General features: G+C 48.6%; 1 protein-coding gene across 1 annotated transcript; it reads right to left on the reverse strand.

Moving 5' to 3' along the window:
- Positions 1–2,193: 2,193 nt before the first annotated feature.
- On the reverse strand, positions 2,194–6,625 carry Prok1 (prokineticin 1). Its single transcript, XM_020187866.1, has 3 exons — positions 6,554–6,625; positions 3,973–4,098; positions 2,194–2,313 (listed from the first exon to the last, which is right to left on the reverse strand). The coding sequence occupies exons 1-3, from the start codon at positions 6,623–6,625 to the stop codon at positions 2,194–2,196; spliced, it is 318 nt and encodes a 105-aa protein (XP_020043455.1).
- Between the last annotated feature and the right edge of the window lie 6,195 nt (positions 6,626–12,820).

Consider the following 12,820-nt stretch of genomic DNA (forward strand, 5'->3'; position numbering starts at 1 on the left):
TCAGATGGAGGTGGGAGGGGTGAGATGGCCGTGTGTTAGGGAGTGCTATGGGGCATCCTGGTGTCTGCTCCCAAAGCTGTAACCATTGTTCACTCAGTGACTCTGCTTGCAGAAAGGAGCACGATATGGAAAAGGCCCCCAAAAGAAGTCAGGGCCATGACAATTAGCGGTGCCTTGAGATCCCAAGAGCAAGGACAGTCAAATTGGAATTTCAGATTTGCAAAGGAAATTCCATCCAGGACCTGAGCCTGAAATGAGAAGAGAAAAAGGCCTGTGTGGTGCAGGAAGGAACGGCTGTACAAGTCAACACAGCAGGTGGCAATGTCTGTCTGAGAGACAAAACAAAGACAGACAGGATGGGGGTTGGCCTGGCCTGGCCTGGCCTGGATGGAATAAAGACTGCTGAGCAGGGAGGGGCAGGAGGGATGGAGGACAGATGTAGAATGAGCTTTCTGGGTGGGCAGGAACCCCCAGGCCTCAGAAGCCACGGCGGACTCTCCTGGAGGCTTCTGAGAAGTACAGTGTGATACGATATAATTTCCTCTGTTTTTGTGTTTTGTTTTGTTTTGGGTGGGACTGGAGTTTGAACTCAGGGCTTCACACTTGCAAAGCAGTCACCTGCAAAGTAGGCGCTCTACTGCTTGTTCCATGCCTCCAGTTCATTTTGCTCTGGTTATTTTGGAGATGGGGTCTCAGAAACTATTTCCCTGGGCTGGACTTGAGCCTCAGTTCTCCCAATCTCAGCCTCTCAAGTAGCTAGCTAGGATTACAAGTGTGAACCACCAGCTCCTGGCTATAACTTCCTTTCGCATTCTACATTTTTCTAGAATAAGAATTGAGGTGGGGAAGAGGCAGCAGGACCAGCAGGTAGAGAAGTTCCCAGCCCTGGGTTCAGACATAGGGTTCATGACCTTACTAGCTCCATCCGTGATACCCCGATACCAGGAGCTCAAGTATTTGACATAAAGCCAAACAGACCAAGTTTCAGAAATGAGAGTTGCATCCAGATCACCTAAGTAGTCTCCACAATGGCATCTCCTACTCCACCCCAACGCTTCAAAGCAGCAACCATCCCACCCAGAATTCTCTGAGCTGCCTCTTGCCCCTCACTCAAAGACACTTAGAAACACTTGCTCCAAAACACTGCCAGGGCAAGGAGGAGGAACACCCATCACTCCACCCTTGCCCAACATGGCCTGGTCTCCACAGACAGGGACCCCTGTCTACAAGCAGTAATAGGAAGACCATACCACACACCTCCGTTTGGCTCCTTCTTTTATTCTGAAGCAGAACCTAAAAAAGGTCTGTGGGCACAGTGTCTTTCTGCCCTGGAACCCAAGCTTCCTTCAGCCTCTGTCCTGCTCCCTCCCTCTCTCTTCTCCTCCCAGCCTGGCAGACCTGCTCAATGGGTCTCATCCTTACAAGCAGCTATTTAAGGTGACTTCCTAATTGCCTTCTAAAAAAGTCACTGTCAGGTAAGATTGAAGCCCACCGTTTGCATTTAAATTGGGAGGCACTGGAAACTGGGAGCTTCACTGATAACTGGTAGAGGGTGTGAGGAGTGGCTTTAAGATACAATGCAATTCTGACCTAGCGCAGGCTGAAGGTCACAGGTCACAGGCTAGCTGGGACCCGAGCCTCGGGAGCCTGACCTCCCTGGCTCCCACATCTGCCTCCAGATGACTGACTTCCGACCTCTGGGAAGAGCTGACCTTGGGTCTGTGCTCTTGAAATAAGAGTGAGTCAGTGAAAGAAAAGTGAACAACCCTCAAGTTGGCTCTCCCAGTCCTCATGAGACCTGTGACTTTGAGCAACACTACCCAAGGGCCTGGGCTTGGGAATATCTGGCTCAGGGAGAAGGGCACATGCAGGAGGAGGACAGTGATGTCCTTTCCACCATTCACAACCTCTCAGGCAGCCTGAGCAGGGAAGCATCAGGCTGACCCTATCAGGGCCACAACTCAAGCTGGACACCCTCGGGCTGGCCTCATGGATCATGCCACAGTGGGAACTCCGCCCACCTGCATGCACACATATGGTCTGGGCAGGAGGTCTCCAGGCTGACAGTATAGGGCCTGGGGGACTTGGGGGGCTGGGTTGCAAGGTAGAAGCAAAAATCCAGAAGAGATGGAAGAGATCATCCCAAGCTGTGCTCAAGAGAGGCCCAGTGGGTGTCCTGACTCCAGCAAATTTCTAGAAGTTGATGTTCTTCAGGTTCATGGAGCAGCGGTATCTGCCATCCAGAAACCGCAAGCACAGGAGGCTGGGCAGACAGGGACAGGCGTGATGCTGGCGTTTCCGGAAGAAGGGGATCTGGGGAGAGAAGAGAGCAGCACTTTCACCACAGGAAGCAGAACTTTCGAAGGAGCCTCTGGTCACCCTACCTCCCCATTACAAATGAGGAAAGCAAGGCACAGAGTGAACCAATCTGTGAAGGAGCTAGAATTTGGACCCAGGCAGCTGTGTACATACACACCTCTCTTGAGTGCTCTTCTGTTATGTGCTGAGCTCTGCACTGGGTGCCCAGGTGCAGCTATGAAGGGACAGACTCACACCTCCCTAGGTCCAGCAGGAAACTGCCTGGATATAAATCCCAGGTCTGTATAATAATTGACAACTTGTTCAGCCTTGCTGTGCCTCAACTTTATTAACCGTAAAATGGGTTAATAGCACATACCACACATGGTTGTGAAAAGGTTGACTTTATATATTTGCAAAGACTGCTGGGCTACCCAGCCTAGTTCCTCAGCCTTCAGCCTCCTTGGCTGTGGAGGGGGTTGAGAGGGAGGCCATGATCAGGAGTGAAACTGATGGAGGATTTTCTAAATCCAAGAGAGTATGGGAGGCTATGCAGGCCAATCACCAGCTGTGCGGTAGACTCCTGGAGCCCAGGCTGAAAGGAGAAAGGTCTGAGAGTTGGCAGGCCCTGCCCCGTGCAGGCCCCTGCATCACCTGACCTTGCAAAAGCAAAGAATCATGGTTGACCTACGACCTAGGAACTAGCTGTCAGGGATTTGGAAGCAGGGTGAGTGTCTCCTTAAAGTGTGTGCTTTAGGCACCTGCTTCCATCACTCTAGCCCAGCCATGTATGGAAGGCCATTTGTCAGGCCTTATTTCATGTTCCTGAAGGGAGGTTCCTAGGGAGCAAAGGGCATTTTGGGGCCTTTCAAAATCTGAATTTGTAAGATGTGTAAGTGACTTTACGGATGACTAGTCTGCTCCCTTCAATGAACACGTGAGGCCCAAAATCACACAGCAAATCAAGGGCTGGTGGTGGCCAGCCTCCAGGTCTAACAGCTTATATGATTGGTACCATTCCTCCAAAAACAAGGAGGCAGAGCCCAAATCAGTGAAATGTAACTACAGTTGAAGTTGACACCTGAAAATTGGAGCTCCAAGAAACCTGGTATGGCGGCCCATGCCTGTAATCCCAACAGTCTAGAGGCTGAGGCAGAAGAGTCTCAAGTTTCAGTCCAGCCTGACTACATATGAGACCCTGTCTCAAAAACAAACAAACAAACATACATACATACATACATAAATGGAAAACTGTAGTTCCAATCCTGCTTTCTCATTGGCTGTGTGTGTTAAGCAAGTCACACGACTTCTCTGTACCTCAGTTTCCCCACCATGGCCCAGGGTTTCTATAAGGATTAAATCCACCTATATCCTGCCTAGAAGGTCATAGGTGGACAATGTCAAGCCCTGTACCAAAGTATACATATCATCTGCAGAGCACTAATTCGGGTGGGTGCCTGATGGTAGTGGACAGCAGGACCTCCAAGGTTGTCTGCTCCCCCTCTGACAGTCAGGAGTTAGATTTGCTGTTAAGGAATCAGAGCTGGCATCCCCCGACACTGCCCTTAGAAGCCACAGCCTCGCTGGTCTTGGCTTGAGCCAGGCCCCAGAACCCTGCTGTCTGATCAGCCCATGGTGGGCCACACACATGCATCCATACAGGCGGTGCAGCACCTTGTGGCTGCCAGGATGACACTCCTCTCCTTCCCGTCCCAATGGAGTGCACATCCTCACTCCCCGCAGCCACAGGCTGATGGCACAGCAGGTGCCTGCTCCACACTGGACATCCCGCTCACAGGCCTGCAGAAACAAGAGAGAGGGGGGAGGCCATTAGTGCCACCAAGAGAAACCAGAAGGAAAGAGCACACCCTAGAAGACCTTGTCAGGATGGGGAGGAAGTGACTGTGTGTCTCAACCTAACAGGACACCTTGAGCTGTGCTTTACTGTCCCTGCTTCCCTCCTGGGCAGGGCACTAGGGGCTCAATGGGGGCCCCTAGCCACCTGAATCTGAGGGACCACCCAGCTCCTTTGAGGCAACTCAATGGGAAGCATTCCTTTGTCAGCAAGTCCAAGGTTAAGAGGCATAGCTTTTCCCCACGCTGTAGGTGCTCAGGGATTGCTGGTGGGACTGAGTTAATTAGATCTTTCAAAGGGGGTAGGGTCCCTGATGGCTCAAGCCCCTGGGTGGACATCTCTGCCCCAACCCCTGGAATGGTGTCTCCACCACATGTTGGTGCCTCAGCCCTCAGAGGTACAGTGGACTGGTGTCTCTCCCTAGTGCTCCTCTGCCGCCCTCTCTGGCCCCTAGCTAGGGGTGGATCCCCTCCAGGTTGGGCTCCCAGAATGGGTTGTGTGGTCCTTCCTTGTTTCTGGAAGGTGCCATTTGTCAAGAAGGCCACACAACCCCACTTTACATACAAGCCAGAGCCAGGAGAATTTCAGATTCGGGTGGGACCTGATGGAGAAACATCTGACCTGTCCACTTGAGAGAACTATGTGGCTTCACTGAGCTGAAGTTCAAAGCTGGGTTTTGATTTGCTCTTGTCCAGTACAAGGCCTGGAGCACCTTTGGGTGTGGGGGACATGACAGGAACTGGAAGCTCCCAACTCCCTCATCCCAGGGTGGGGGAGGGGATGTCAAATCCCTCCATCGCCCAGAGGAGGTGTGGTTGATGGTCACCACCTCCTGCCTCCAGCCCAGCAAGGGTATGGCTCCCATCCCGGCAGTTCCCAGATAGCCACAGGCAGAGGAAGCAGACACCACTTGATTCTGCCTCTCCCTCAGGGGTGGGAAATTGTGTCCATGCTGGGAGGGAGAACATATGGCCTGGATAGTCATGATCCAAGGAGCAGTGGAGTGAGTGGTTAGGCCTGTCCTCTTCCTGAGCGTCAGCTGTGGGACATCAGCAGGACATAGAGAATGGAGGGTGGCTGGGCGCTCCTGGCTTCTGCTCAATACCCTGTTCTATCTGATCCCCTTGCTGCTCTATATGTTTCCTCTGACTGACCCTCGCTTTCTCTCATTTTGCTTCTCACTGTGCAGGTGGTGTCCCATCTTCCTCAAACCTGTCTGCCTGCTGCCACACTGGGCCAGATGTTGGAGCTGTCCCAGTGAGGTTGACCCAGGCGTCCAGGTCCACTACGTGCTCCCATCCATCACTGTGGGCAACGTGACTTCTCTTCTGCCTTCTTATCCCCAGGTCCTCAGGCCACATGACCGGAGGCCACATATAGCAGTTCACACTTACTAGGTTTAATTCTACCTTCGTATTTCTTTGGAGACCCAAAGCATTGGCTTGCCTTTTTGTTTGCTCTTCTTTTGAACAGTCTCTTTCCTTTAAAATGGAGAATAAAGTGGTCTTGGCTATGAATATTAAAACCAATCCAACTCCAAGAATTTTTTTTGTTTGGCATTACTCCTTTCCTATGTACAAAGCTGGAAGAGGTTGAAATAAAAGTTAATTTCATCTCCTTTTTTCCTCCTGCTTTTTATCTAGACAGCTCTCAGGTGAAGCATTGCTTTGGTTTTAATTAGAGTGGTCCTGCGCTGTAACAGAGCATGTGCCCATCCATACAAGAGGGATGCACAGTAAAGCTAGGCATCTCAGAGGACACCACCACCCTAGTGTTGGGACATTGAAATGCCCAGTGCCCCTGGGCTGAACCTCTGCTGGGAGACTGCATTTCAACTTGTTTGGGGAGTCCTCAGCCAATGTTGGGGTGGCCCATGATACCCTCGGAACTCACTGGGCACAGAGTGAAAGAAGTGTTTTGAGCATCCTTGAGAGGCAGCAGAGGTGAGATGACGCAACAGCAGCTAAAGAGCTCACCAACCTTAACCAAATCAACATGTCATGTAAGTTAAAACAGGCTTCTGGACCAGATCACACATGAAAGCCAAAATTTACACAAAAGACAAATTAGGGACTGCTAATCCACTTTGTAAAGGAATCCCCTGTTACAAAACAGAAATCTTCATTTCACCAAAGAACTAAACTTCAAAATTCTCCATGCTCTCCTAATGCATTTAAAACACAAGTTGATTTACACACAGTGTCTCCAAAACCAACCCCACTTATCAGAGTGAATTCTAACTATTTTTGGAGATCACATGCAGACCCTTCTCCGAGGAGCTGTTTGATGGCTACCTCTCTCTTCCTCTTGCTTTGTGATGTGACAGAGTGTGGTTCCTGATATCTGTGCAGACCCTGACATTGTCCCAAAACCCAGACACAGAGAATGCTAGAGACTTACCCCTGTGATCACGGCACAGTCGGACACAGTTACTAGGAGGAGCATAATTGAGACTCGCATGGTACTCTCCATGGTCACCTGGGAGGAAAGGAAGACAAACACTGTTCCAATTCTTCTCACTTCCTCTGCTCAGCCTCGTGCTGGCAAGCTGGGAAGGCCAGGCTCTTGACCCCTTCCTTCTCCCAGATTTATATGATCAGATCCAGGGCTGTCTGTCAATGCTTCATCTCTGCTCTTCCCTCCCCTTCACCAACGTTATTCAGATGATCTCAGAGCACAAATGAGACCTGAATCCCTAACGATGTTGTCTCACCATGAGAACTAATAAAATCGAAGACTTTGACAGTTGCTCTAACTCTTCCAAGAACGCCGTGCTTCAGACGGTTGTACGCATTTCACTTGATTTTCTTTTCTGCCTCCGCATCCTTCTATGCTACTCCAGATAGGAGGAAGCCTTTGGTAATGAATTAAGGGATTTACGATGTCGCCATTTATCGTTCCCTGAACCAAACCGTGCAACATACAGGATTATTGATTCCCTCACATTCAAGCCAGAAAGAATTATCTGGGAATTTACATCTGGGCTCAGCACAGAGATAACTGAAAAGATGCAGTGGGTAAGGTGGAGTCCCTGGTCCTCTGAAAGGCTAGGATTCCAATGAGGAAATTCTAGACAGCGAATACAAGACCAGGCTTGTGGGTTGATGCTCCAGAGTGGCCCTCATAAGAATCTGCTTTCTAACAGACTCAGGAAAGACACCAGCAAGTATCACTTAGCACAGTGGCAGAAGATCAGCAAGCACACAGGTCCCACCCTCTTAGCAATCTGCAGAGAAGTCAGCTTGGGATGGACTGCGACTACAAGGCCCCAGTACCTACACTTCTGACCTTTTGTTGCATGGGGTGAGCATGAGAACAAACTAACAAACACAGGGAGCTCAGATACCAGTCTGATAGGAAGATGACTCTGTCACAGCCTCTCTTGCTGGGGTAAGCTCCTATTCCCAACCTTCTCCACTCTAGACAACCCAGAGAGACGTCCTGAATCCTTTATCAGGATTCTGGACGTCTCTCTACAATAATAAAAGCTAATATTTTCCGAGGTGTGTTTTTCAATGTATTAATACAGGTTAAACATGCTTGCCTAGAAAGCACGAGGCCCTGAGTTCAAGCCCCAGTACTACCACCACCACCAAAAAAATACAGGTTGAGCGTACCTAATCATAAAAACCCAAAATGCTCTAAAATGCAGAACTTTTTGACATGATGCTACACATGGAAAATTCCATACCAGACTCTTCATTGCATTCATAAAATTATTTAAAATATTATATAAAACTACCTTCAGGCTATCTGTATAAAGTATATATGAAACATAAAGGAATTTCATGTTTAGACTTAGGTCTCCTCCCCAAGATATTTCATTATATATAATGCTAATACACCAAAATCTGCAAAACCCTGAAACCTAAAACATTTCAGGCCTCAAGCATTTGGGATAAGGGGTACTCAGTCTGAAGGTGTTACACACACGAAAAAAATAAAGATTTCTATAGTCAAAGATCTGGGAAACATCGAGTTATACATATTTAACCAGCTTCCTTCTGGAGGACTTTTCAGAGCCTTTCATATGTGTTAACATACAAAATGTCAAGTGCAAAACATAGCTTTATAGTACGTTTCCTAACAGATCCATCCACAAAGCCTTTTTTTTTTTTTTTGGAAGAGTTCTATGGAAGCACAGTTCCCACATAGAAATGTGGACAAGCGTTTATAAGTGGGGACAGTAGAGTCAGGGCACACTGGCTGGGAACACAGCATGCCCCCACCACCACCCCACAGGAAGACATGTTGACTTCTGACTCAAGTTGCTCACTGGCTTCACGACCTTGAGAATAAAACTAATGCTCCAAGTCCCAGTTTTCTCAGTGCCTCCCTTTCTTATCCTTCCTTTCTCAGTCCCCCCACCCCACACCATTCCCTCCACCCCATGACACGCAAAATCTAATTGTCCCACACAATTGCAGTGAAGAAATTGTGGCAAGAAATACTGTTGCAAAACAAGACCAATAAGGTTGACTGGAAGTATTTTCTTTCTTTTGAATGCTTGACGGAAAGCCAGTTTCAGCAGAGAGACAGGGATAGCCGGTGGCACAGCGGGAATCCCAGAAGACTTTGTGGAACTTTAGGGACAAGCAGCACTTTCTTTGTGTCCTAACTCAATTAAACAAGCATTCATTGGGAGCCTCCCATGTCATGGGAAGCTCATGGGTACTGAGCTGAATTTTTCTCTACAACTTGGAGATCTGTTTCTGTGTACAGGTGAGTGTTAATAGTCCTCTTGACACAATAAGGGTCACTTTTTGACTGACAAATGCAGAGTGGGGGCCATAGCAGATAGGAGCCCCAGGAGATGCAGGTAAAAAGCCAGAGGTGAAGTGAATTGAGAAGCGAGTGGTGGAAAGTGGGAATGATGGTGAAAGGTGCTAAATGTGTATCAGTTCCCAATGAGAGAAGAAAACTAGTGGATAAAATGTGTTGGGCAAAGGCTTCCCCACCATACACACCTGGGAGAGGAAGGGAGCAGGTGGGCAGTAAGTCACATGTACTTGGGCATTTGTGTGAAAAAGCTGTCAGCAGGTCATGCGTCATGTCTTGGGCTTCTACCCAGTCCTCGGTTTCAGTTCGTGCCAGTGTCACTGTTCTCCAAAACGTGTGTGTGTGTGTGTGTGTGTGTAGCAAGGGCCAGGCTCATGAGGCCCAGGGTAAACCCTGGAATGGAGGTTCAGGCCCAGGTTAGCCCAACCTGGTGTCACAGTCATTGTTCTACAAATTACATGACATCATTTCCTCTAGGTACTGGTGTTTCCAGAGTTCTCCAAAGTCTACTTTTCTTTCTTCCTTTCTTTCTGTATTGGGGTTTGAACTCAGGGCCTCACACTTGCTAGGCAGGCACTCTACCACTTGAGCCACTCCTCCAGCCCTATTTTGGGTTGGGTATTTTTCAAGATAGGGTCTCATAAACTGTTTGCCTGGACTGGCTTCAAACCATGATCCTCCTGATCTCTGCCTCCCAAGTAGCTAAGATTACAGGCATGAGTCGCCAGTGCCCTGTTCTTCCTTCCTTCCTTCCTTCCTTCCTTCCTTCCTTCCTTCCTTCCTTCCTTCCTTCCTTCCTCTCTCTCTCTGTCTTTCTCTCTGTCTCTCTGTCTCTCTCTGTCTCTCTGCCTCTCTCTGTCTCTGTCTCCCTCTCCTCCTCCCCCTCCTCAGCCTCCCCGCCAACCCCCAGTCTCTTTTTGAGACATGGTCATGTCTCAAAATTCACAATCCATCTGCCTCATCCTCCCAAGGGTTAGGAATGCCAACTTGTGCCACCATGCCTGGCTTTTCCTCTGCTTCTTTCTACCCCTTGAACCATTTCCCTGGGGTTGGACACTTGTCCCGAATGAACTTCACAGCCACTCAAGTGCTAATGATCTCAAGTCTGTGGTCAACAGCTCACATTCATTCAACAGTGTCCTGACCCATGGCCCCCTTTCCACCCTCACCCCTAAGCCCATTTATATAACTCAAGGTTCTTAGTTATAAATAACGGATCCAGCCTGGCTGGCTTAAGGGAAAAGAGATTCTAATGAAGACTGTTAAACAGCTCACTAAATTGTTGGGTGTCTTGAGAAACAGGATGGAGCTCAGTGTCCAAGAGCAATGCCCAGCAGCACAGCACGAACTTGCCTAATGAGAAAAGCCAGATGTCTGCTGACATCCAGACTCCCGGAGTTTCTGAGCTGCTCCATTCTTGTGCAAGACGCACGTGAGCTGTCTGATTGCAAAGGCCCACTCTCTCCCCTGCCGTCTGCAAGGGCAGGCTCAAAACCACAGACAGGGAAAATCCTCAGGGCTCTGGGACAGCTGCAAATCATGCTTGCCCACTGCTAGGTCCTCCCTACACAGGTTGGTGGCCCCATACTACATTCAGTAACTGAGTTACTCATTACCTACTTGATCCTGTCACCTGGACCTCCCCTGAGCCCCAGATCCCCGTTTCCATTTTCACCACCACTCTCTACGCCATCTTCCTGATTGACACCTCCCTCCAGGCTAACTCCTCCTTCTGCCACACAGCTCAGAGAGATGCTCTTCACCTCCTAAACATCAAAAGGCTTTATGGATTCCACATTGTCCTTCAGATCAAGCCCAAATCCTTATCCAAGTCCAAGGGCTTGAACCATCTTCCCCAGCAGTCCTTCTGGTGTCATCTTCCACCATTCTTACCCTCACACTCACCTTTCAGCAGGGAAGACCTTCTCCCAGCTCCTCACTGGGCGACTCTTGCATCTTCCTTACCTTTCCACATACTTGTCTTCTTTGCTCTTGTCTAAGTTTCTGTGATAACTCAGCCACTTACTGACCATGTCAATGTAGACAAGTTATCTCACCTCTCTGAACCTTAGATTTCTCTTCTAAAAAGTGGAAGGAATGCCCCCGTTATGTGTGTATTATGAGAAGTTTATGGCATCACTCTGCAGAGTTTAGCATCTCTAGTGGACTGGATGGTGCCCCAAAAAAGATATATCTTTGTCTCATTCCCACCTGTGAATATGCCTTTATTTGAAAAATGGTCTTCGTACATGTTATTAACTTAAGGATCTGAACATGAGATCATCTTGGATTACCAGAATGGTTCCTAAATATGTTGGCAAGCATGCCATGAGAGAAGAGGACAAGGCCTGTGTGAAGACAAAAGAGAGATTAGTGATGGTACCACAAGCCAAGGTATGCCAGGAGCTGGAGTAGGCAAGGAAAAATTCTTCCCTAGAAATTTCAGAGGCCCAGCTACCGCCTTGACTTCAGACTTGTGACTCCCAGACCTGGGAGAGTAAATTTCTGTTGCTTAAGCCATTAAATTCATGGCAATTGACTGCAGCAACTGTAGGAAATTAGCAGAGATTCAAAGGGCGTATGACTTTCTCCTGTTGCCTTCCTCATTCCTCCTGTCAGAGATGCTGCCTCGCTAAAGGCCAAGAAAGCCAAGCCCTGGCCAGCAAGGGCACAGTTACCCTCATTTCCTTTACAAGCATTCACTAGCGAGAAGGTTCCTCTGAAGAATGGAATTTGAATTCAGACGTCCTCTCTCCCCAGGAAAGCTGGCTCCCCAGCTATTCCTGAGTGAGGAAGCCCAGGGAACCACAAACAAGTAGCTAAGACTCCACCCCTCAAGGGCAGAACAGGGTAATTAGCAATTAGTTCTCATTTATTTTGGCTTCCTGAAGATATCCTGGGAATTTACAACTTGGGTATGTTTGCTGTTTGTTTGTTTGTTTGTTTATTTGTTTCTGAACCTGTTCTAAGAAATACTGGGAATTTTTTCCTTGAGGCCCTGCAGCATCTGGTTATTTTGTCTCTTCTCCCCATCAGGATTTTTTTTTTTAATGTTTTTATTTTGGGGGCAGGACTGGGGTTTGAACTCAGGGTTTTGCTCTTGCAAAGCAGGCACTCTACTGCTTGAGCCACAACTGCAGTCCATTTTATTCTGTTTATTTTTAGAGACGGGGTCTTGGGAACTTTTTTGCCCAGACTGGCCTTGAACCAAGATCCTCCTGATCTTAGTCTCCTAAGACTAAGGATTATAGGCATGAGCCACTGACGCCCAGACTCCGTCACAATTCTTACAAGAACATAGGAAGTTAGCTTCATAGGCCTCGCAAAGATACTCATTTCACTGCAGAGGTGAGACAGGCCTGTCTGGCTGAGGGAGGCTGGGAAGAAGGCAACCATAAGCATAAGAAGCTTTTCTTTCCACAGCCCCAGACACTCACTGCCAGGATAACATTTGGCATTTTCACCCCCAAGATTTTGTCCCAAAGCAACCTGATCTGTCTCTACCCCTCACTACCCAGCAAAGGATCCAGCATCCAGAAAAGCCAAAGGTCACTCAGCAAGACTGTGACAAATCCCAAACTCCATCTGGCTAGAGTAGAGAGAGAAATAAGCCATGCAATGAAGCTGCCTGGTTTTGAGTCCCAGTTCTGCCATATATCAACAAGGATTCCCTTATTCCTTCAAGCCCAAGTCTTGGGCATCTGTCTCGCCTCCCATGTTTTTGAAGGGACCGAAAGAGAGAGAGAGTGTATAAACTTGTAGTGTCTTTCAGAGAAGTGGGCCATAGGACTCTCCCATCAATCTGGGAGTGGAAAGTACTGACCACCAAGGGGGCACTGCCTCCCACAAGGGGAAGTCTACTGAAGAAGGTGGGAGGAAGCTAGCTCC

The sequence above is a fragment of the Castor canadensis genome, chromosome 12 (genome assembly GCF_047511655.1).
Source record: "Castor canadensis chromosome 12, mCasCan1.hap1v2, whole genome shotgun sequence".
Classification (NCBI taxonomy): Eukaryota; Metazoa; Chordata; class Mammalia; order Rodentia; family Castoridae; genus Castor; species Castor canadensis.